Source organism: Dermochelys coriacea, chromosome 23 (assembly GCF_009764565.3).
Source record: "Dermochelys coriacea isolate rDerCor1 chromosome 23, rDerCor1.pri.v4, whole genome shotgun sequence".
Taxonomy (NCBI): Eukaryota; Metazoa; Chordata; order Testudines; family Dermochelyidae; genus Dermochelys; species Dermochelys coriacea.
Genome location: NC_050090.1, coordinates 1,904,711 through 1,927,011, shown reverse-complemented (window position 1 = coordinate 1,927,011; position 22,301 = coordinate 1,904,711). Strand labels below are relative to the sequence as shown.

General features: G+C 62.0%; 2 protein-coding genes across 2 annotated transcripts; one reads left to right on the top strand and one right to left on the bottom strand.

Annotated features, from left to right (window-relative positions):
* The first annotated feature begins 743 nt into the window (after window positions 1–743).
* On the top strand, window positions 744–9,865 carry NOP53 (NOP53 ribosome biogenesis factor). Its single transcript, XM_038381845.2, has 13 exons — window positions 744–1,042; window positions 2,167–2,231; window positions 3,023–3,107; window positions 3,490–3,701; window positions 4,614–4,684; window positions 4,793–4,888; window positions 5,205–5,309; window positions 6,017–6,181; window positions 6,976–7,151; window positions 7,603–7,669; window positions 8,922–8,998; window positions 9,475–9,531; window positions 9,796–9,865. Exons 1-13 carry the CDS (start codon window positions 759–761, stop codon window positions 9,800–9,802), a joined length of 1,467 nt encoding a protein of 488 aa, XP_038237773.2. The 5' UTR covers window positions 744–758; the 3' UTR covers window positions 9,803–9,865.
* Window positions 9,866–12,967: 3,102 nt separating this feature from the next.
* Window positions 12,968–19,304, bottom strand: LOC119847530 (gap junction delta-2 protein-like). Its single transcript, XM_038382400.2, has 2 exons — window positions 18,920–19,304; window positions 12,968–14,189 (listed from the first exon to the last, which is right to left on the bottom strand). Exons 1-2 carry the CDS (start codon window positions 18,988–18,990, stop codon window positions 13,370–13,372), a joined length of 891 nt encoding a protein of 296 aa, XP_038238328.1. The 5' UTR covers window positions 18,991–19,304; the 3' UTR covers window positions 12,968–13,369.
* Between the last annotated feature and the right edge of the window lie 2,997 nt (window positions 19,305–22,301).

Below are 22,301 nucleotides of genomic sequence, written 5' to 3'. Positions count from 1 at the left end.
CTGTGTGTTGGCGGCGTGGGGGGGAGGATCCTCCTCTTTTCATTTCCAAAAGTGGAAAATCTCCCATGAAAACGGTTCGACCATTAACGAGGGGCAGGAAAAATATGATCACAGCCCCTGGCAGGGCCCCACCCAAAGCCCAGCCCTGGGAGACCGGCACGAGTCGGGTGGTCCTGCCCCCTCGTGGCTGACCAGAGAGTCATTGTGAAGTTGTCCTGCATTTACACTGAGAACGGAACCCGGATTTACAACGGGAAATCTGTGCGCGGAGGTGGGGGGGTCTGGATTTGCACCCAGGAATCTGGGGTATTAATCTGGATTCCCACCAGGGAATCTGGGGGTGAATCTGAATTTACACCCGGGAATCTGGATGCTCACCGGGAAATGTAGGGAGGGGTGTGAAACTGGATTTATTCCCATGTAACTGGGAAGGGGATCAGGCTGGGAGGTGCAATGACAGACCCATTATTCCCCGCCCTAGTCCAGATGTTCCTAGCCCCAGCCCCACATCTGCCCCCTGCGCAGCCTGCCGGGTCTCTTGAGCGGCCCCAGAGGTGGGTTTGGGTGTCGAATCTGCTGATTCCAATACCACTCCAGCGACCAAAAAATTAATCGCCCCTTAGTCCGGGTGAGGGGGCGGTGGTGCCATGGGAGGCGGGGAGTTTTTTTTATTATTGATTGATTGATTGATTGACGGAGTGTGGAATCTGCTGATGAAACCCCCCCGCCGGCGCGCTCTCTCTTTCTCCTATACCAAGATGGCGGGGCCAGCGGGAAGTAATGTAACCGGCACTTCCGGCCCGGCGTTTCCTTCCTTTACCAAGATGGCGGCGCCCACGGAGCCTCGCGGCGGCGCGGCCGCCTCCGGCTTCCTGGGCTTCCGGGCTGGGTCCCGCGATCCCGGCGCCCCCGGCAAGCGGCGGGTCCGGGGCAGCCGCAACCGGAAGAAGAGCTGGAAGCGATGGCGGGGGCCCGAGGCCCAGCTGGGCCGGGAGCTGGGCGCCTTCCTGGAGGACGTGGGGCTGCAGCAGCGCGCGGCCGGGTGAGGGGCGATGGGGGGGCCGCCGGGGGGGAGCCCGGGGGGGCGATGGGAAGGGGCGGGCGTTATGGGGGTGGTGGGGAGGGACTTTGGAGGAAGCGGGGAGCGAGGGGGGTGGGAGTGAGGGACATGGGGGGGCTGGAGAAGGGGCTCGGAGGGGGAGTCGGGGGGGCTCGGAGGGGGGCTGGAGAAGGGGCTCGGAGGGGGAGTCGGGGGGGCTCGGAGGGGGGCTGGAGAAGGGGCTCGGAGGGGGAGTCGGGGGGGCTCGGAGGGGGGGCTGGAGAAGGGGCTCGGGGGGGCTCGGAGGGGGGGCTGGAGAAGGGGCTCGGAGGGGGAGTCGGGGGGGCTCGGAGGGGGGCTGGAGAAGGGACTCGGAGGGCTTGGGCAGGGCGGGGGTACTGGGAGAAAGCAGAGGAGGGGGGGCTGGAAAGGGGGCAGGTTGGGGGCATTGGGGCAGAGGCAGGAGGAAGTTGGGGCCCTGGGAAGGGAAGAGAATTGGTGGCCCCTGGTGGGGAGAGGGGCTGGAGGGAAACGGGGATGATGGGGGATGAGTATGTGGGGCATGGGGAGGCCTTGTTGGGGAGCTGGGGGGGTTCTGTAAGAGAGGGGATGATAAGGTGCTGGTGGGGGATGTGAGGGGACCCTGGGAAGGGTCATGGGATAGGAGGCTACATGGAGCGGGGAAGCCTGGGGGCTGGAGAACATCTCATAGGTTTGGGGGTTGGGGTGATGGAGAAACTGGGGGCAAAGGGGGGTGGGAGACCTCGAGGATCCTCATAGCTGCCCGGGGGGGCAGAGAGGACCTCATGGAGTGAATTTAGGGTGGGAGGCTGCTGGGTTAGGGCTGGAGGAGTGTCAAGCGGGTCCAGAAGTGGGGGGGTAGAACTGGGGAGGGCCTAGAGAGAGGAGTAGAATTTGGGGAGGAGAAAATGGGGGGCTGGCAAGGGAAAAGTTGATGGGGGACCCTTGGGAATCAGGTCTGAGGATGAGGAAGGGGAGCTGTGAGGTGGGTGGGCACCTACGGTTTGAACGGGGGGGGGCCCTGGACCTGCTGAGGGCATTGAGGCTCCCTTGGTCCCTCCCCCGTGTGTGAGAGTAATGGGGCGTCTCTCCCCTTCGCTCCCCAGGGGCCTGGTGGCCGAGAAGCCGGACGAGAGCCTCTTCTTCCTGGACACGGGGAGTGAGGAGAAAGGTGAGGGAGTGGGGGGGGGAGATAGCTTGTGCTGTGGGGGTCCCTGAGCTTTGGGGCAGAAGGGCAGCGCCCCCCCATCAGAGAACCAGTGTGGGGGACTCCCTTGGAGTCCAGTGGCTGCCTCAGCAGAGGGGCTTAGCTTCTGTTCTGCTGCTTTGGGGGGGTCCCTGCGGGACAAGGCTGAGTCCCACTTGGGTGGGGGGACCAGTCCTGGGCGGAGATGCAGCTTCTTTCCCTGGAGGCCTGGGGTTCAAGTCCCAGCTGGGCCACTGCCTGCTGGGGTAACCCTGAGCAGATCCCCGTGTCTGTGTGCCTCAGTTTCCCCATCTGTATCAGTCAGGGGCTGCATGCAGTGCCTGGCACTGATCTCCAATGAGATCTCTAGGTGCTACCGTAACCCTCCCCTCTAGCATGTGGCAGCAGCGGGCCGAGGCCTTCCGAAGCGACATGTGATTTCACGGGGTGCCTTAGAGGGAAGCTGAATTGCAGAGCTGGGGGGTTCAGCGCAGCCTGAATGTCAAGCCCCTTAAGACATCTGGAATCAGGGGGCCCCCCCAAATCACGAGCAGCTTCAGGAAGCCTTGCCGCGGGTCGGCAAGCCAGGCCAAACACCTGGGTTGGCACGTCCCATTCCTTGTGGACGTGGTGGGAGCCGCTTGCGGGCTTTGGCGACGCAATACCCAGGGGTGGGGGGGGGGGGGCAACCATCCCTTTTGGGGCATCCTTGCATCTCCGGGGTGCTGCAGAGCAAGTGGCCATACGTCCATCCGTGTCTCCCCTCCTCGCCCCAGACCGGAAGCTGAACCAAGGCAAAGAGAAGCCCTTGCGGATAGACCTCATCCTGCAGCCGGATTCCAAGGTGCCTGCTCCCAAAGAGTGAGTGTCCTGCCCGCAGCGGGGCTGGTGGGATCGTATCGGTGGCTCCCCGTCTCTCCCATGTGTGGACGGAAGCGCGCCAGGGAGCCGTCCCTGCTGGGATCGTGGGTGGTTCTCTGCCTGGGGGACCTTGGGCACGTCTCTGCCTCAGTTTCCCCATTGGTAAAACTGGGATAATAGCAATGCAGAAGTGGGGTGCTGGGTTTGGAAGAGGAGTGGAGTCCAGTGGATTAGAGCCGGGGGGCAGAAAGCCATGACGCCTGGGTTCTATCCCTGACAGTGGGAGGGGAGTGGGATGTAGATCTCTCACCGAGAGAGGCCAAGCCCCCCTGCTGGCCCAGAGGCCTGAGCCGCCCTCATCCTGTCTCCCTCCCCTTGGCAGCATTTTGGCCCACCAGGTCCCCAACGGGAAGAAGCTGAAGCGGAAGCAGCAGCTGCAGGAGAAACTGGCAGAGCGGGGTGTGGTGCCCCGAGAGCAGCGCCTCCTCCAGGCCCGGCTGCAGAAAGCACGGCCAGCAAGAGCAGAGGCTGCACACGGCCAGGGTGCGGGGGCCGAGCTGCCTGGGGGCTTCTACGACATCTGGTCAGATGCAAGTAAGCGGGGAACCTCTGTGGCAGGGGAGTAGGGTCTAGTGGTTAGAGCAGGGGGGGCTGGGAGCCAGGACTCCTGGGTTTCTCCCCAGCTCTGGGAGGGGAGTGGGGTCTAGTGGTTAGAACAGAGGGGTGGGAGCCAGGACTCCTGGGTTCTAGCCTGAAGTCAGCCCAGATTCATGGTTTCCCTTCTTTGGGGGTGACTTTGGCTAAGCTCAGCACAACCGCTGAGCTGTGAGATGTCCCCCGGCTGACTCTGGCCTGTGGCAGAGGGTGCAGCTGTGGGGTGGGGTTGGGGGGGGTTCTGTTCTGTACCCGGGGACCCTCCATTGTGCAGTGCTCCCACTGGGGCCCAGGCCTGGCTGCTGCAGGCACCTGCTTGCTGGGGGTTTGTCCGAGACCCAGGAAACTCACTGCACAAATGGAACCACCCCCCATACTTGGAGGGCTGCTGCTGATCTCCCTGAGTGGCCTAGACTCGTGTCCCTTGCCTGGCTGGAATGCTCCCCAGACCTCATCAGAGCTGTGAGTACCGCCAGAGGGGAACATGGGGGCCCCTCCCCAGGTGTCTCTGGATCTCCTTGAACTCAAAGCATGGTACAGACCCGGCTCCCCCTAGAGAAGGAGGTGTCACCCCAGCTGCCCCCTGCGTTAACTACTAGACTCCCCTCCCAGAGCTAGGATAGAACCCAGGCGTCCTGGCTCCCAGCCCCCACCACTGCTCTACCCTACTCCACTGCCATAGGCTGGGAGTAGAACCCTGGAGTCCTGGCGCTGTCCCCAGCCTCGCCTCTAACCACTAAACAACACAGAATCCAGGCGTCCTGATGCCCCCCACTCTGACCCCTAGGCCCCGCCATCTCCGTGGGTGGTACCGTTGTGGGGCTGGTGGTAACAGTGCCACTCTCCCTGCAGACCCGCTCGACCGGCCGCTGGCTGGGCAGGACGCTTGGTTCCTGGAGCAGACCAAGAAGCAGAGAGTGCGGGTGAGTGCTGGGTCCCTTCCGGGGGTGGGCACGGACCCCCTGGACACATGGCGTCGTGCACGGGGCGCCAGGCCCTTCCCTCCTGGCTCACCTGCGTTCTCTCCTCAGCGCCCCGCCAGGCTGGAGAAGAAGCCGTCGGAGCTGCCAGCCGTGGAAGTGATCCCTGCGGGGGGGTCCTACAACCCCACGTTCCAGGCACACCAGGTAGGGGGCAGGGGTGTGCCCTGGCTGAGCCCCCCCCCCCATGCCCCACACACACACCCCTGGCTCAGCCTGCTCTCGGAGCATTTGCAGCAGTGCATGCTGGGAATGGAGCGGCGGTGGGGGTGGGATTTGCGGCCCCACTCTGGACTGGGGGGCAGCTTTCCTGCCCCATGGTGATTAGGGCTGCGGGGAGGGCTATGTGGGGGGGTCCCAGAACTCTGCTGAGCTGGGGGTGCTTGGGGGGGGTGTCCCAGGGCCCTGCTGAGCTGGGGGTGAATGAGGGGCTGTTCCCGCTGACCCCTGTGTCTCCCCCCAGGCGCTGCTGCTCCAGGCCCACGAGGTGGAGCTCCGGCGGCAGAAGGCCGAGGAGAAGCTGGAGAGGCAGCTGCGTTTCCCCACGGTGGCCGAGGCCCCCACCCAGGTGAGAACCAGGCGGCCGGGAGCCCCTGGGGGGGCAGGCAATGCTGAGCGGGCTTGGGGGCCCCCCAGGCTGTGGGCGGAGAGGGGACATGACCTGGGAGTCGGGAGGCTCAGGGGCACGTGCCCTGCCCTCCCCCTGTCCTTGGCTGGCTGCTTCCCCGCCCCCACCCACCCGATCCCGCTATTTTTAGCCTGTAGGGAATCGCTTTAAGGGGATGGGCCGGCCCGCAGGACACTGTCAGTAATGCCACCCCTGCGCCAGGGAACCCCCAGGCTCTGCCCGGGGAGGGCGTGGGAGGGGCCCTGCCCTTCCCATCTCACTGCGGGTGGCCCCGGATGCCCTGCGGGCCCAGCAGTGCCAGTCGCTGAATGCCACATTCCCCACCCCCGTAATGCCCCCAGGGTCTAGCAGCCTTGGCAGCTCGGGATCAAGCGAATCCCCAACCCCTGCAAAGCTCTCTAGAGAACTCGGGTGTTTCAGCTCGTCCCCTTGCAGCAGTGGGGCACCTCACTCACTCACTCACACACACCCCGGGGTGGCTCCCATGTGATAGTGATGAATTTTCCCCAAATAGAACCCAGGAGTCCTGGCTCCTTCCCCCTCCCCAGCCCCACTCTAACCCCTAGGCCCTGCTCCCCTTCTGGCGATGGGGCCAGAGCCCTGTGTGTCTGTCCCTGTCTCACGGCCGTTGCTCGCTCTGCCTGCAGGAGACGGCCTTCCGGGAGCAGTGCGAGGGGCTGCTCGAGGAGTCGGCTGACGAGGGGGGTGACGAAGAGGCGCCCGATGAGCCCGGGGCCCCCCCACCTGTGGCCCCCCTGCGCGAGAAGAAAACTGAGCAGCAGCGCAGACGGGAGAAGGAAGCCAAATTCCTGGTGCCTAATTCCCCTTTGCTTGCGCGGGGGGATGGGTAATCCAGCCCAGTCAATAGCGACTGGCTGATGGCAGCTGGCCGGTGCCCTCTGGCCACAATCCCATGGGGCGGGGTGTCCAGGACGAGCCCCCCTGCCATTGTCTGGGGATATCCCGGGGCCCCCTTACCCTGTGCTGGGATCCCCCTGGGTTTGCAGATCGCCCTTGAGAAGCGGCGGGGTAGCAAGCAGCGTGTCTGCAGCCTCTTGGGCCCCGTGCCAGAGCGAGCTTCACTCGGTGCGGCAGCGCGGGGCCATCTGCTGCGCCCAGCCACCGCCATCTGCTCCCCGCGCTGGCTCAGCCCCAAAGCCAACGGGGGGGCTGGCTCCAACCCCCACGCTGGGGTCCCCCTCTCGGGGCGGGGGCCAGGGAATGAGTGCCCGGGAAGGGCAGCACTGGTGGCTGGAGGAGCCAGGACTCCTGCGTTCTCTCCTCAGCCTTGGGAGGGGAGCAGAGGGGCTGGGATCCAGAACTCCTGGGTTCTATCCCCAGCTCAGGGAAAGGAGTGGGGTCTAGTGGTTAGAGGGGGCGGGCTGGGGCCAGGACTCCTGGTTTCTATCCCCAGCTCCGGGAGGGGAGTGGGGTCTAGTGGTTAGAGGGGGAGGGCTGGGAGCCAGGACTCCCGGGTTCTCTTCCAGCTCAGGGAGGGGAGTGGGGCCCAGTGGTTAGAGCAGAGGGTAGGGCCAGGCTGTGGGGGCTGCTGCCAGGGGGTGAGGGGCAGCACCACGCCGGATCTGACCCACTTGGGTCCCTGCAGGAGGCCCGGCGGCTGGGCGAGAAGGCGGCGCGGTGCCGGCGGCAGGAGCTCTTCCAGCTCCGCTCCATCCGGCTGCAGGTGAAGCGGCGCGAGGCCGAGCTGCTGCGCCGGAGGCGGGCGCGGCTGGCGAAGAGACGGGCTGAGGCCACCAAGCCCCGGCGGCTGGGCAGGCTCAAGTGAGCAGCGAGGGGCCTGTCCCTCTGAGCGTGGCGGGCACTTAGGCACGACTCTGGGGGGGGCGACTTCCCGAGTGCTGGATCCCTGGGGACCCGGGAGGGGAGCAGGCTGTAATGGGGGGTGAAGGGATGGCTAAAGGGGGGTGCAGTACAGGGGTACAACAGGGAGCTGGGAGGGGTGGGAACTAGGGGTGCCGGTATAAAGGGAACCACGGGATGCAGGAAGCTGGAGGTGCTGGGCCCAGGGAGGAAGGAGGTGCTGGGAACCGGGGGTGCTGGGCAGGGTACGAAGAGGGTCCTGGGGTAAAGCGGGTGCAGGGAGCTGGCACATAAAGGGGACTCCGAGGGGGGCTGTTTCTGGGTGGGGGAGGCGTTCTGTTTTCAGGGTAAGCACATGGGGGGGCTGCTCCTCTTCTAACCTCCCCCCACCCCTGGGGTCTCTCTCCGGCAGGTATGAAGACCCCGACCTGGAGGTGCAACTGAGCACGGAGCTGGCCGAGTCCCTGCGGACGCTCAAGGTGGGTGCATGCACCAGCGGCCATCTCCCTGGTGCCAGGGCTGCTGTTGGTGCGGCCGGGGTTCGGTGTTTTGGGGGGCAGAGCTGACACTGGTGCCCCGTGATGAGACCCATCCTTGCGCTACGAGGATTCGCAGCAGTGCATGCTGGGAATGTGAAGGTCACCCGGGGTTTCCCGGGCCCTGCCCAGTGGGGAAGGACCTGGGGACTGAGGGCATCAGATGTAGCCCCCTTCTCGTCCTGTGCGCACCGACAGACAGGCCAGCCACCCAATCGGCAGCAGGTGCCGCCTCCCATCAGTTCGGTCCCAGCCTCCGACGGGCCAGTACCACGTGCCCCCCCCCAGTGGATTGCCCACAGAGGCAATTCCCGCCTGACCATCGTGGCTGGCAGCTGCCCCCTGCCCTGGAGCATGAGAGTTTATAGCCCGTGATCCAATGAGGGGTGCCCACGGATGCCCCCGTTAACATGGCAACAGCTCATCCCCCTCCCTCCCCTGGCCACATTCCCCCACTTTAATTCCATGTCTGTGTCGGCACCTGTGGGCCCCGGCGCAGATCCAGGGCTGGGATTTCACCCAGCTGGCACCGTGCCGAGGCCTGACACTGCTGGGTGAGTCTGGGAGCTGCTGCAGGGTCTAGAGACCTCTGTGGCACCCCATTCCCCCATCTCTGCACCCCCTCCTTGCTCTGTCTCTAGCACTGCCCTCCTACACAATACTTCTGCGACTGGGGGGGCCCTACCGATGCCCCCGGGGGCGCCCAGGGCACAGTGTCCCCTGCTCTTGTTCGCCAGGTGTAGCTCGGGGGACTCAGCTGATGGTGGGACAGGAACCAGCTTCCTCTCTGCCCTGTTGGGGCGCCCCCCCAATCTGGGGCAATGGGAGAGGGGGTGCAGCCTCCCAGCTGTGGGGTGGTCCCAGCTGCCCCCAGGGCAGGGATGGGGCTGATGGAGTGGCAGCTTAGCACTCTAATTCTTCCGCGGGGCCATCTGCTGCCTCTGTCCCCCCATCTGGCTGCTCTGAGGGTCCCCCCTGCCCCCCCAAGCGCTGCCTCTTGAAGCTCAGTGGGGGGGGGGTCTCTGCAGAGTTGGGGCCACGACGTCCTGGCCCAGCACTGAGATTCAGGGCCGAGCGCCTGAGGCCAGGGTGAGGGGCGGCTGGTAAATGGGAGCGAGTAGATTACCCTCCCCATAGCCAGAGCACCGACTGAACCCCCCCCGGCTCTGACCAGCTTTGCCCGTCTCTCGCTCAGCCCGAGGGCAGCGTCCTGCGTGACCGCTTCAAGAGCCTGCAGAAGAGAAACCTGATCGAGCCCAGGGAGCGAGCCAAGTGAGTGGGGGGGGGCGCCCCACGCAGGCCTGGGGGGCCCCACAGCCCCAGGCAGCAGCTCTGCCAGGGGGGAGGTTGGCAGGAGAATCCGAATCCAAGTGTGCCCTGGGTGGGGGGATCTCTGCCCGTTGGTTGGGGCAGGGCAGGGCAGGGCTGATGCTCTGGGACGGTTCGGGCAGCATGGGCGTTGCTAGCCGTGAGCAGTGCGTTGAGGTGCTGGACCCAGCACTGGGAGAGGGGGGCACAGGCTCCCCCAACCCATCCCCCTCCCCCATGGGTTTCCAAATCAGGCTCTGGCATGGGGCAGGGTGGGGGGTGTTTCAGGGTTCTGGGGAGCAGAGCGGGCAGGGGAGGATCAGGCAGGGCTCATCCTGAGTCCCTCCCCCTGGTTGGTGGGTTTATTTGAGGGGCCTGTACCCCATTCCTTGTGGCTGGGATCTAACCCCCCTTTCCCCATTGCCCCCCCCCCCCACCAGGTTCAAGAGGAAATACCGTTTGAAATACGTGGAGAAGAGGGCCTTCCGCGAAGTCACGTAAGTAGGGGGTTCCTGGGGGGACTCACGGGCTGGGGCAGTGGGGGATGGGGGCACTGGGTGGAGATGGGGGGTGGGTGGGGTGTGTCCAGTCTAGCAGGGTGCATGGGACCGGTGCTGGCTCCTCCCCCTGGGGTTACCCCCCATTCTGGGGATAAAGAGTTCGGTCTCTGGGATTTCACCAGCAGCAGATTCCCTGAATGCCCTGTTCCTGCCCCCCACCCCTGGCTGCACCCCATAACCGCCCTCTGCTTTGTGTTGCAGGTTGTAGCACTGACCCCAGTGCCGGCTGTTTGTACTGACAATCTTATTAAAGCCCTGGGCATCTCCTGTCGCTCCAGCTCTTCATTTCCTGCACGGGCCCCAGCACCCCCCATGTCCTGCCCCAAATCCCCTCCCCCCTGCGGGGCCTGGCCCTGCCCCGAACTCCCATTGCTGGGCACCTGCCAAGGGTTAGTGGCATAAGGCTGGGGTCTCGGCCCTCCCTTGGCCGTGTTAGAAGCAGTGTTACTCGGGGGGGGGGGGGGCAGGCTGCCTGGTTTTGGCGTGGCTGTGATCCAGGGCTGGACGGCGGCTGCCCGCTGGCACCACAGGGCTGGCAGTTGCAGGGCGCCAGCGCTGTGATTTGATGGGCATGGTTTAGCAACATCTGGCTTCTTTTCAGAATGGCGTCTTCCCCCCGTCCCCCTCCCAGCTGCTGGGGATGCCAGCTTGGCTCACAGTTTCCACCGCGGCATCTGCCAGCTCCTCTCTGCCCTTCCCAGCCAGCACCTCTGGGAAGGGAGTGGGGGCTGGGAGCCAGGACTCTGGGGTCCTCTCCCTGGCTCTGCCGCTGAGTGGACCCTTCTGGCCCAGCTCCAGCGCTGTAGGGACTCCCTTGAGAACCCAGGAGTCCTGGCTGTTAGGGAGCCCCCATCCTCACTGGCTTTCTGCCTCAGTTTCCCCTATCATGCTACCAGTCTGTTCCGTGGAGCTGGGGCCCTCCCCTGGCCAGGGGATGGTGGCTGAAGATTTCTAGCTTTGGTGGGTCTGTTGCTGCCAGGGGTGACCCTGCCCCCCCATGCTGCCCCCTGCACTGGTGAGGGACTCTGCCTGGCCAGCAGCTCCCCTCCCGGTGCCTGCTGCGGCTGGCTCTGGGGGATGTGCTGACTCAGCGTCGCGGCTCCCATGCATAATTCAGGCCACCTAATGCAGTTTCTCTGTCGTGGGCTGGGGCCTCCTCCCAACCGCCTCCGAAATCGAAACCGCCCCAGCCTGCTTTGGCTCTCAGCGGGCCTGGTGACCCTGGGTGCCAGGCCCTGCTCTGCCTCGAGGCCCATCTCACCCCACCCAGCGCTGGCTAGCCCCCATGCTCTGGGCAGGGGTCGGCGTGGCTGCAGGGTGGGGTCCCCTGGAGTCAGGGGACAGAGCCCCATGCACCAGTGCAGTGCCCAGGCAGCCTGGCAGGCTGGGGTCTCGTTTCTGCGTGGGGCAGCTCCCCCTGGGCTGAGGAGGGAGGACGTTCCCCTGCTGCTGGGGGGAGACTATGGGACACTCAGATGCCAGAGTGGGGCACGTGTCCTGGCCAAGTGCACAGATCAGAAAAGAGGTGATGGGAACTGAACTCAGGAATCCTGGCTCCTAGCCCCCCCCCCGCTCTAACCATTGGACCCCACTCCTCTCCCAGAGCTGGGGAACAGCCCAGGAGTCCTGGCTCCCAGCCCCTTCCCCGCTTCCTGGTGCCCTGCTCTTCCCATGCTCCATTAATAGAGGTGTGACTGGGAACTAGGTGTCGCCTCCTTGGTGCTAACGAACAAGGGGGGGAGGAGAGATGCTGTTGCCAGAGTGCCAGGTCCCTGCTCACGTGGCACTTCCCCCCCCCCCATGATCCCAGCACAAGGGGCACTGTGGGATCTCAATGGGGGGCAGGTGCTGGGACCACCCATCTGGCTGCATCTACCTCCCCCCCCCTTCTGGGCCTGGGAAGGGCTGTGGCCTGGTCACCCCTGCCCTTGCCCCCTTTCTGCCTCCAGTCCGCATGGGATTTATACCCTCTGCCCCCACCAGCTGTTCCTCCCACCACCAGGGCTCACCCATGTCTGTCCCTACTGGGGGCCAGGTGCTGACCATTGGGTGGGATCGTGGTTTGAATGGGGCCTGCCGGGAATGGGGCTCTGGGGTGTGACAGACCCCAGTGGGCACAGCCACAGCACACACAACCCGCCGACAACACCCCAGCGGGCACAACCCACCGACAACACCCCAGCGGGCACAGCCACGGCACGCACAACCCGACGACAACACCCCAGCGGGCACGGCCGTGCCACTATTCACAACCCAGCACCAGCCGACGGCAGCCCACGGGCTGTTCGGGTTTGGGGGGGAGGGAGCATGGGGCTGTCACGGGGCGGCTGGGCGTCAGTGCTGGGCTCACGTAGGAATCGCTAGGGGGTTGTTCCCCTTTGGGCCCCTTTCTCCCCCCCTCTCAGGCCGAGCCATGGGGGGTGTGGGTGGTGTTGTTTTGTTCAATAAGCCGGAGCTTCAGGGCAGCGAGGGGCTTAAGAGGTGAAAGTGCTGTGGGGGGGGGATGGGAGAGGATTACTAAAGGGAGGGCACAGAGCTGGGAGGGGGGACTGGGAGCTAAGACTGCCGGGTTCTGTCCCCAGCTCTGGGAGAGGAGTGGGGGCTAGTGGTTGGGGGGGCTGGGAGCCAGGACTCCTGGGTTCTGTCCCCAGCTCTGGGAGGGGAGGGATCTCTTAGGGTTGGGGGGCGGGGTGGGCAGGGAACTAGGACGCCTGGGTTCTATCCCTGGCCCTGCTAGGTGATCTTGACCATGTTTTGCCCCCAATCTGTGGCTCAGTTTCTCTCTCTGTAAACGGGAATGATGATAACGTGGCTGGGGGGGGGGACTGCAGCCTTCATGGTGCTTTGAGATCAGTGCTGGTGAAGGGGTGGGCCATTATCTACAGGGGCTGGTTCTCCCCCCCCCCCCCCCCAATGCAAAGTGCCCAGGGCCTGGGGCGGGGATGGGGGGATGTGGCCAGATGGTCACAGCCCAGAGCAGCTTAAGGGCTGAAATCCCAACGGGGCGGGGGGTTCCTGGGACCGGCAGCAGGTGCTGAGCCAGAACCAGCCTCCGGCACCTCTCCCAGCCAGCCAGGCATGGCCGATGGGATTTTTTTTGGGGGGACTACCCCCTTTGCAGTCCCATCTCCCAGCTACAATCCCCCTGTCTCTTAGCGGGGGGGGGGCTGGCAGTAGGGAGCCGTCCACCCAGGGACATTTTGCCCCATTTCTCTGCAGCCTGTCTGCCTCCCCCAAGTGAGACGGGCCAGGCCGGACTGCCAGGGGAGAGCCCCCGCTTGCTCCCTGCAGCCCCCACCCCATCTACCACCCAGCTTATTTCCAAATGATTAAAAATTGCATCTGCTCATCAGTTTCTTTTTTTATTTCCAGCCCAAGGGCTAAGAAAAAGCAGGGAGCCGTGATCTACCCCCCCGCCCCTACTCCCTGCAGAAACATAACCTGCCCCCCCATTTATTCCCCACCCCTGGCCTATCCCAGGGCTGGAAAAGGCTGATGGGGTGGGGGGTGAGTTCCAGGAACCCTCCCCCCTGTTTGCACCATGTTGGAAGACTCCAAAGAACAATAAATAACTTTCGTATTTTTAAAATGTCTTGGAGCTGGGAGCTCCTCCCTCCCCCCCCCCGCCCCAGGCTGGATCTGGGGGGTGGGAGGTCCATGTCTCCATTCAGCCCTTGGAGCAAACCTGCGGCGCCGCCCCCCCCCCGGTCCGGAGGGGGCACGGATCGCGACGCACCCGCTGGCGTTTGCATTGCAAAGCGGCCGCCCCCGGGGCTCAGACGTAGGCGGACTCGCTGGACTGGGTCCGCCCCAGCGGTGGCACCTGGGCCAGGGCCGAGAGGTCCTTCTTGCGCACCTCGCAGAGCGACTTGCGCCGGGCCTGCACGCCCCGCATGGCCGCCTTGATCTTGCGCCAGCCCAGGTGGTTGAGCTCGGCCAGGTTGAGCAGCACGCAGATCCCGCTCACGGCGAACATGAAGACCAGGAAGACGGTCTTCTCGGTGGGCCGGGAGACGTAGCACTCCACCTCCTTGACGCAGGGGTAGCGGTCGCACTCGAAGATGGCCGGCACGTTGAAGCCGTACAGGAAGTACTGGCCCGCCAGGAAGCCGATCTCCAGCGCGTTGCGGAAGACCACCTGGATGATGTAGAAGCGGGAGATGCCCTCCTGCCGCTTGACCTTGGCGCTCTTGGGCGGCCGCCGGGGGGTGCTGGGCAGCTCCTTGACCTCCAGGCAGTCGGGTTCCTCCTTGGCCGAGCCCTCGGGGTTGTGCACCAGGATCCCGTTGACGCTCCGCGCCTTCCGGGCGTCCTTCTCCAGCAGCGGGTAGAGGAAGGAGTAGCGCCGGTCCCGCTGCTTGGCCGACTGGTGGACCGAGTAGGTGATGAAGCAGAGGCTGGGCGTGCAGACCAGGATGATCTGGAAGACCCAGTAGCGGATGTGGGAGATGGGGAAGGCCTTGTCGTAGCAGGCCTGGTTGCAGCCGGGCTGCAGGGTGTTGCACATGAACATGGTCTGCTCGTCCTCGTACACCGTCTCGCCCACGATGGCCACGATCAGGATCCGGAAGATGACAACCACCGTCAGCAGGATCCTGCGGGGGGAGGAGAGGGGAGGGACCCAGCTGCGTGCGGCGAGGGGAGCAGGCCCCGCTCCGCCGGGAGCCCAGGGTGCGGGGGGGGGGGGTTTGTGGCAGGCAGGACACCTAGGTTCTTTCCCCAGTGCTGGGAAGGGAGTGGGGTCTAGTGGTTAGAGCGGGGGAGACTGAGAGTCAGGACTCCTGGGTTCTATCCCTGTCTCCAAAAGGGCACTGGTGGCTAGTGGTTAGAGAAGGGGGGATCTGGGCTCCAGGACTCCTGAGTCCTATTTCTAGCTCTGTCATTCTCTTGCTGTAAAATCTCAGGCCAAAGTCCTTTCTCCCCCCACGCCTCAGTTTCCCCATGTATAATGGGGTGCCTAATGCTTACTCATCTCCCATCCAGTGCATGAAATTCCCTCAGTATTTACACCCTCTGCCCGCCAGATCTCTTGCCCCAGAGGTGGGGGAGGCAGGGTCTCTATAATGCCTGGGGATAAACAGCTGGGGGTGACTGTCCAGGGCACCAGAAAGTTTAGCAGCGCTGGGTGATTAAAGCCAGCAGCCCGGCCTCCTCTACACAGCCCAGCTGTGCTAATGGGGGGCCCTGTTGCCCCCCACTGTGGAGCTGCTAGCCCTATGCCTGTCACATGGGGAGATGGGGCAGAACTCATGGGCAGGGGAGTGAATTGAAGTGGGCCCGAATTGCTGGGGGCAGGGGAGAATCAAGGGCTGGGTTGTGTGGGGGTGACAGCTCCAGCAGCAGGGTTCACAATCCCCCAACCCAATAAAGAGGATGAGGGGACAACACTAGCCCCCAACCCCCCCAGGGCTGGGCAGGGGGGCATTCAGCCATCACCAGTCAGACCCCAAGCTCCTGGCGGCATTTCAAAAATCTCTTCTGTTTTGGGGGGGTCTGAGAGAGGATTGCTGATCTTTGCAGGTTGGCAAGACTGTGGGAGCTGCATTCCGGGGGAAGGGAGTCAGGACCCCTGGGTTCTATCCCAGCTCGGGGAGCGGAGGGGAGTGGTGTCTAGTGGTTAGAGCAGGGGAATGCGGGGCGCTAGGACGCCTGGGGTTCTATCTATCCCAGCTTTAGCAGGGTGTTTGATGCACTTGACCTTTTGCCCAGCTGCCGGAGTGGGGAGAAGGGCCAGCACCTCTCGGTCCCTGATTCTCGGTGGCTTTCCCTGGGGCCTTTCACGCCCAACCCTACACCCTTAGAATGCAGCTATCTCTGGGGTGGAGCGCCTCAGCCAGCAAACCCCAGCAGGCGAGGGGTTAACTCCATCAGGAAGACAAAGCCCACCCCAGGCGGGGATCTGACTCTGTGGAGCCAGAGACACCCCCTCCACATGCCCACCAGCCGGGGGGGCAACGCATGCAAACCCCATAGGGCTGAAACCAGCATCCTCCTGGCCTTTAGGCGATGGGGCAGCAGCCTCGTCTGCGTCCCCTCCCTCGGCACCGCTCACGATCTCACCCGGGGGGCTGGCAATGAAACACCCGGTGTGCTCCACCAGAACCGGTCTCCCCTTGGGCCGGGCGCTGCCCAGACCCCGGCCAAGATCAGGGCCCCGTCAGGCCGGGCATCGCAGACCAAGCAGGAGACAGTCCCTGCCCCAAAGAGCTCACCATCTGAATAAAGGGCAGATCTGTCTCCCACATTACAGCTGGGGAAACTGAGGCCCAGAGCGAAGCAGGGACTTGCCCAAGAAATCAGGGCAGAGCAGGGATTAGAGCCCAGAGAATTAACCCCACGGTCGTGCCCTTCTGGGCCACTGACCTGCTGCTTTGGCAGCCAGGAGAGCTGGTCCACCATATCCCCACCGCCCCAGCTGCCTAGGGCCCTGCCTGGAATGAGAGCCTCATGCCTGTCAGGGGATCGATCCTCACAGCCCCTGAAAGACAAGCCTGCTAGACCCATAGTACAGACAGGGAAACTGAGTCAAGGATTTCCACAAGGCCACCCAGGAACATAGTCACAAGTTGGGGATAGAACCCAGGAGTCCTGGCTCTCAGCTTCCCTGCTCTAATCACTAGACTCCTCTCCCCCACAATACATCACCCCCAAGGACCCTTTAATGGAAGCTGATGAGTCAGATGATGGGCATATGCTTCCATGTGGGCCCCTCCCTCCCTGGAAGCCCCCAGGGCCTGCACCAGCCCAGTGACTTTGGGCAATGGGCCCCCACCGGGCCCCTGCCAGACGCCATGCGCTGGATTCTGCCCTGACGCAGGCTGGGGCCACCTGCTGCACCCCACTCCAACCAGCCCCGCACCTGCCCCCATGGCCCAGCCCTGGACCCAGTGGAGAGGAATTGAGTGCTGCCGAGAGCAGCGTTACTGGACGGCCGGGCATCAGGGCTGTGCCTGGTGGTGGGGAGGAGCGCAGGAGGCCTGGCTTCCATGCCCAGTGCTGCCACAGACCCCCCGAGTCACCTCAGGCGGCTCGCCCAAGCTCTGTGCCTCAGTTTCCCCAGCTGTAAAATGGGTATAAATCCCTCCTTGGTCTGCTTGGGTGGGGAGTGCTATGGGGCAGGGGGATGGGGCCTATGCCCCACACCGCCACTGAGAGGGTCCATTAGGAGGCGCCAGGGAGCAGGGATTGATTAATCAGCTACGAGGTGCAGCTGGGCCGGCGCCGGGAGGGGCCTGTATAAAGCCAGGGAGCTGGCAGCCGAAGGAGGCTGCAGGGAAGACCTGGGCTCCCCTGCCAGCGGGATTTTGATCTCCCCCGGGAAGGGGGAACCCCGGAGACAGCTGGCCAGAGGGCTGAGTCCCCAAGAGGAGGCTGCGGCTCCGGGAGCGAGGGGTCCACGGGGCGGCACGGGCTGCCCGATCAGAGCTAATCCCCAGAGCATGCAGGAGACAGCGTCACCTGCGGTGAGTGGACCCCGTGACGGGCAGGGCCTGTCTCGGCCGGGGGTCCGTGTGGCGTGACGGGGGGCCCCCCTGGTGTCAGCCAGGGGTCTGTGTGGCGCCCACCCCGATGCCCCGCAAGCTGGGATGACGGGTTGTTGCAGCACATGTCAGGGGACCCCCGGGCTGCTCATGCCCCCTTTGATCTGGAGGCCGTTTGTCCTGCCCTGAGGCCAAACCCGCCTGGCCGCCCGCGAGCATCAGCTGGGAACTGTAGGCTGGGGAGTGAGGCTGGGGTCCCACCCTGCTGTGTCCCGCTCAGGAACCCCTCCGCATCCGAACCCTCCTGCTCATCTCGGCCCCGATCCTGCTTCGCTCGGCCGAGGGGCCCTAAAACACAGTATGTGCCCAGCCCGGGTTCCCAGCCTGCCCACATGGTCCGGAACATGCAGCCAACCAGAGCCTGGGACCAGACCTGATAGTGTGATCCTGACACGGGGGTCAGTCCCTGCTGGGGAACGGCCCCCCCCCCGACATGAGATGGGTGCCCCCAGGAATCTCACAGCCTGGAGTCAGCGTCCCCCACCATCCGTCCATCCTCCCCTGTCCCTCTCTCTCCTCCCGTCCTGGAACTGAGCGCCCAGCTCCGCCCGTCCCCTCTGCCCCTTCCCCGTCCAGAGCCGCCCCCTCTTGGGGGCGGCCTCCTCCCGGCCCTACTGCCTTGGTGGCTTTGTGCCAGAGCTGGAGGTTGCTCCCCCCTCCCAGGCAGCCGGCCCCGTTTTCCCTGACTGACCTCTAGGGTCAGGCTGGTGCATCTGCCCCCAGGGCCTGCGGTTCTCCCCAGCTGTGCCGGCCTGTGCGGGAGGAGACGGGCAGGGAGGGGACAGCGAGCGCAAGCAGCTGGCTGGTTCCCCCAGCACTGATCCGCAGCCCCACGGGAGGGCAGCTACTGGCTCCTTCATTGCCACCTGGCGGAGGGGTTGCCGGGTCGGAACAGGGCCCCTGGAGCCCCCCCACAGATTGCCCCATATGCCCCCCCACACACACACACACACCCCACCGCAGTGCAGGATGGGTGCTGGGTTTGTTCTGCACATGGATAGCACCTCCCTCGGCCGGGATCCCACAGCACGCAGTCTGCCAACCTCCCATCCCGTAGATCCGGGGCTGAACCCGCATTCTACAGAGGGGGAAACTGAGGCAGAATGAGGGTATGGGACTTGCTAAAGATCACTTGGGAAGGCTGTGTCCGGAATAGAACCTGGATCTTGCCTCCAGTCCCTCAGCTCTAACCACTAGCCCTGCTCCCCTCCCAGAGCAGGGAGAGAACCCAGGAGTCCTGGCTCCCCTCCCACTCCAAAACTCCTGCATCCTGCTATAACCATCAGACCCACTGGGTAATTTGGGCACATTCCTGTCCTGCTGCTACAGCTGGCAACCCTGGCCCCAGCTCCTTGCAAGGGGCCAGTACCCCGCCCGCCCCCCCCGGCGGCCAGCCCCCAAAGCCGGAGGGAGCACAGGTGCTGGAACTCAGGGTGCTTCCACATGCCTTGGCTTGACCCGGTTTCCATAAAACAAAGGATTTACCGTTCGGTTCAATGGCTCTCAGCACCCCCACGACACAAACTGTTCCAGCCCCCCTGGGAGGGTGCATGTGCCCCCGGCTCCCCTGTGGCCAGCATCCGCTCCAGAGCTGGAGGGTGCACGGGACCAGCCCCCCGCCCCTCAGAGCTGGAGGGCGCACGGGGCCAGACCCCCCCACCAGAGCTGGAGGGCGCACGGGGCCAGCCCCCCCCACCGGAGCCGGAGGACGCACGGGGTCAGACCCCACCCCAGAGCTGGAGGGCGCACGGGGCCAGACCCCCGGGCCCCCCCGCCCCGCGCACCTGCCGATCATCGTCGAGTGCTGCTGCACAGCGGCCTCCAGCAACCTTTCCAGGATCGTCCACTCGCCCATCGCGGCGGGGCGCCGGGGGCTGCCCGCATCCAGCAGCGGGGAGACCCCGGGCCGCTCCCCGGCCCCGTCAGCTGCGGGGACCCCGGCGTCCGGGCCCGCGCCGGGCAGCCCAGGCCATGGGAGCGGGGCTGGGGCGAGCCCGGCGCCCGCTGCGCGCTGCCACCTGCGCCCCTTTCAAGGACGCCGGGCGGGAGGCGGCGGGATTAGCGCGCTGGCCCCCCCGCCCCCGGAGCGGGATGAGCGGGAGCCCCGGCGGGGGGGGCCCGGGGCGGCCGGCGGGCAAAGGAAAGTTTATTTATTTCCTTTCGGGGGAGCGACGTGTGAATGCGCCGAGGCACACACACGCTGCAACAATGCACAGATACCTACACCCAGAACACGTATGGCAACGACACACACACACACTGCAACAATGCACACATACACCCATAACACATATTGCAACAATGCCCAGATACATACATCCATAACACACATTGCAACAACACACACACACTGCAACAATGCACAGATACCTACACCCAGAACACGTTTGGCAACAACACACACACACACTGCAACAATGCACACATACACCCATAACACACATTGCAACAATGCACAGATACCTACACCCAGAACACGTATGGCAACGACACACACACACACTGCAACAATGCACACATACACCCATAACACATATTGCAACAATGCCCAGATACATATACCCATAACACACATTGCACACACACTGCAACAATGCACAGATACCTACACCCAGAACACGTTTGGCAACAACACACACACACACTGCAACAATGCACACATACACCCAGAACACATATTGCAACAATGCCCAGATACATATACCCATAACACACATTGCACACACGCTGCAACAATGCACAGATACCTACACCCAGAACACGTATGGCAACGACACACACACACACTGCAACAATGCACACATACACCCATAACACATATTGCAACAATGCCCAGATACATATACCCATAACACACATTGCAACAACACACACACACTGCAACAATGCACAGATACCTACACCCAGAACACGTATTGCAACAACACACATACACACTGCAACAATGCACACATACACCCATAACACACATTGCAACAATGCACAGATACCTACACCCAGAACACGTATGGCAACGACACACACACACACTGCAACAATGCACACATACACCCATAACACATATTGCAACAATGCCCAGATACATATACCCATAACACACATTGCACACACACTGCAACAATGCACAGATACCTACACCCAGAACACGTATGGCAACGACACACACACACACTGCAACAATGCACACATACACCCATAACACATATTGCAACAATGCCCAGATACATATACCCATAACACACATTGCACACACACTGCAACAATGCACAGATACCTACACCCAGAACACGTATGGCAACAACACACACACACACTGCAACAATGCACACATACACCCATAACACATATTGCAACAATGCCCAGATACATATACCCATAACACACATTGCACACACACTGCAACAATGCACAGATACCTACACCCAGAACACGTATGGCAACGACACACACACACACTGCAACAATGCACACATACACCCATAACACATATTGCAACAATGCCCAGATACATATACCCATAACACACATTGCACACACACTGCAACAATGCACAGATACCTACACCCAGAACACGTTTGGCAACGACACACACACACACTGCAACAATGCACACATACACCCATAACACATATTGCAACAATGCCCAGATACATATACCCATAACACACATTGCACACACACTGCAACAATGCACAGATACCTACACCCAGAACACGTTTGGCAACAACACACACACACACTGCAATAATGCACACATACACCCATAACACATATTGCAACAATGCCCAGATACATACATCCATAACACACATTGCAACAACACACACACACTGCAACAATGCACAGATACCTACACCCAGAACACGTATGGCAACAACACACACACACACTGCAACAATGCACACATACACCCATAACACATATTGCAACAATGCCCAGATACATATACCCATAACACACATTGCACACACACTGCAACAATGCACAGATACCTACACCCAGAACACGTTTGGCAACAACACACACACACTGCAACAATGCACACATACACCCATAACACATATTGCCACAATGCTCAGATACATACATCCATAACACACATTGCAACAACACACACACACTGCAACAATGCACAGATACCTACACCCAGAACACGTATGGCAACAACACACACACACACTGCAACAATGCACACATACACCCATAACACATATTGCAACAATGCCCAGATACATACATCCATAACACACATTGCAACAACACACACACTGCAACAATGCACAGATGCCTACACCCAGAACACGTATGGCAACAACACACACACACACTGCAACAATGCACACATACACCCATAACACATATTGCAACAATGCCCAGATACATATACCCATAACACACATTGCAACAACCACACACACTGCAACAATGCACAGATACATACACCCATAACACGTATTGCAACAACACACATACACACTGCAACAATGCATAAAGACACACACATTGCAACAACACACACATTGCAACAATGCATACAGACACCTACGCTGCAACAATGCACAGATACATACACCCATAATACATATTGCAACGGTGTATACAGACACACACACACATTGCAACAGCATGCACATATTGCAACAGTGCACAGACACACACATTACAATGTACACACGTTGCAACAATGCACACACATTGCAACAATGCCCAAAGACACACACATTACAACACACATACATTGGAACAGCACACACATTGCAACAATACAGATACATACAGCCATAACACACATTGCATCCACAATGCACACAGACACATGCACATTACAACAATGCACACATACACTGCAACAACATATACACATTACAACAATATACAGATACATTTGCCCATCACACACATTACAACAACACACACAAATGCACACATTGCAGCAACACACACATTGCAACAAATATTCACACATCACAACACACATAAACACAAATACACATCCCAACTATGTGCGCACACACATACACGCTCACAAATTGCAGCACTAAACACATGCCATAACAATGCGCACACACACACAAATCACAGTGCAACATACACATCACAACAATGCACCCACACCCAGCTGTGAAGAACTTTCCAGCATCAGATGATGAGCCTGGGTGAGGACAG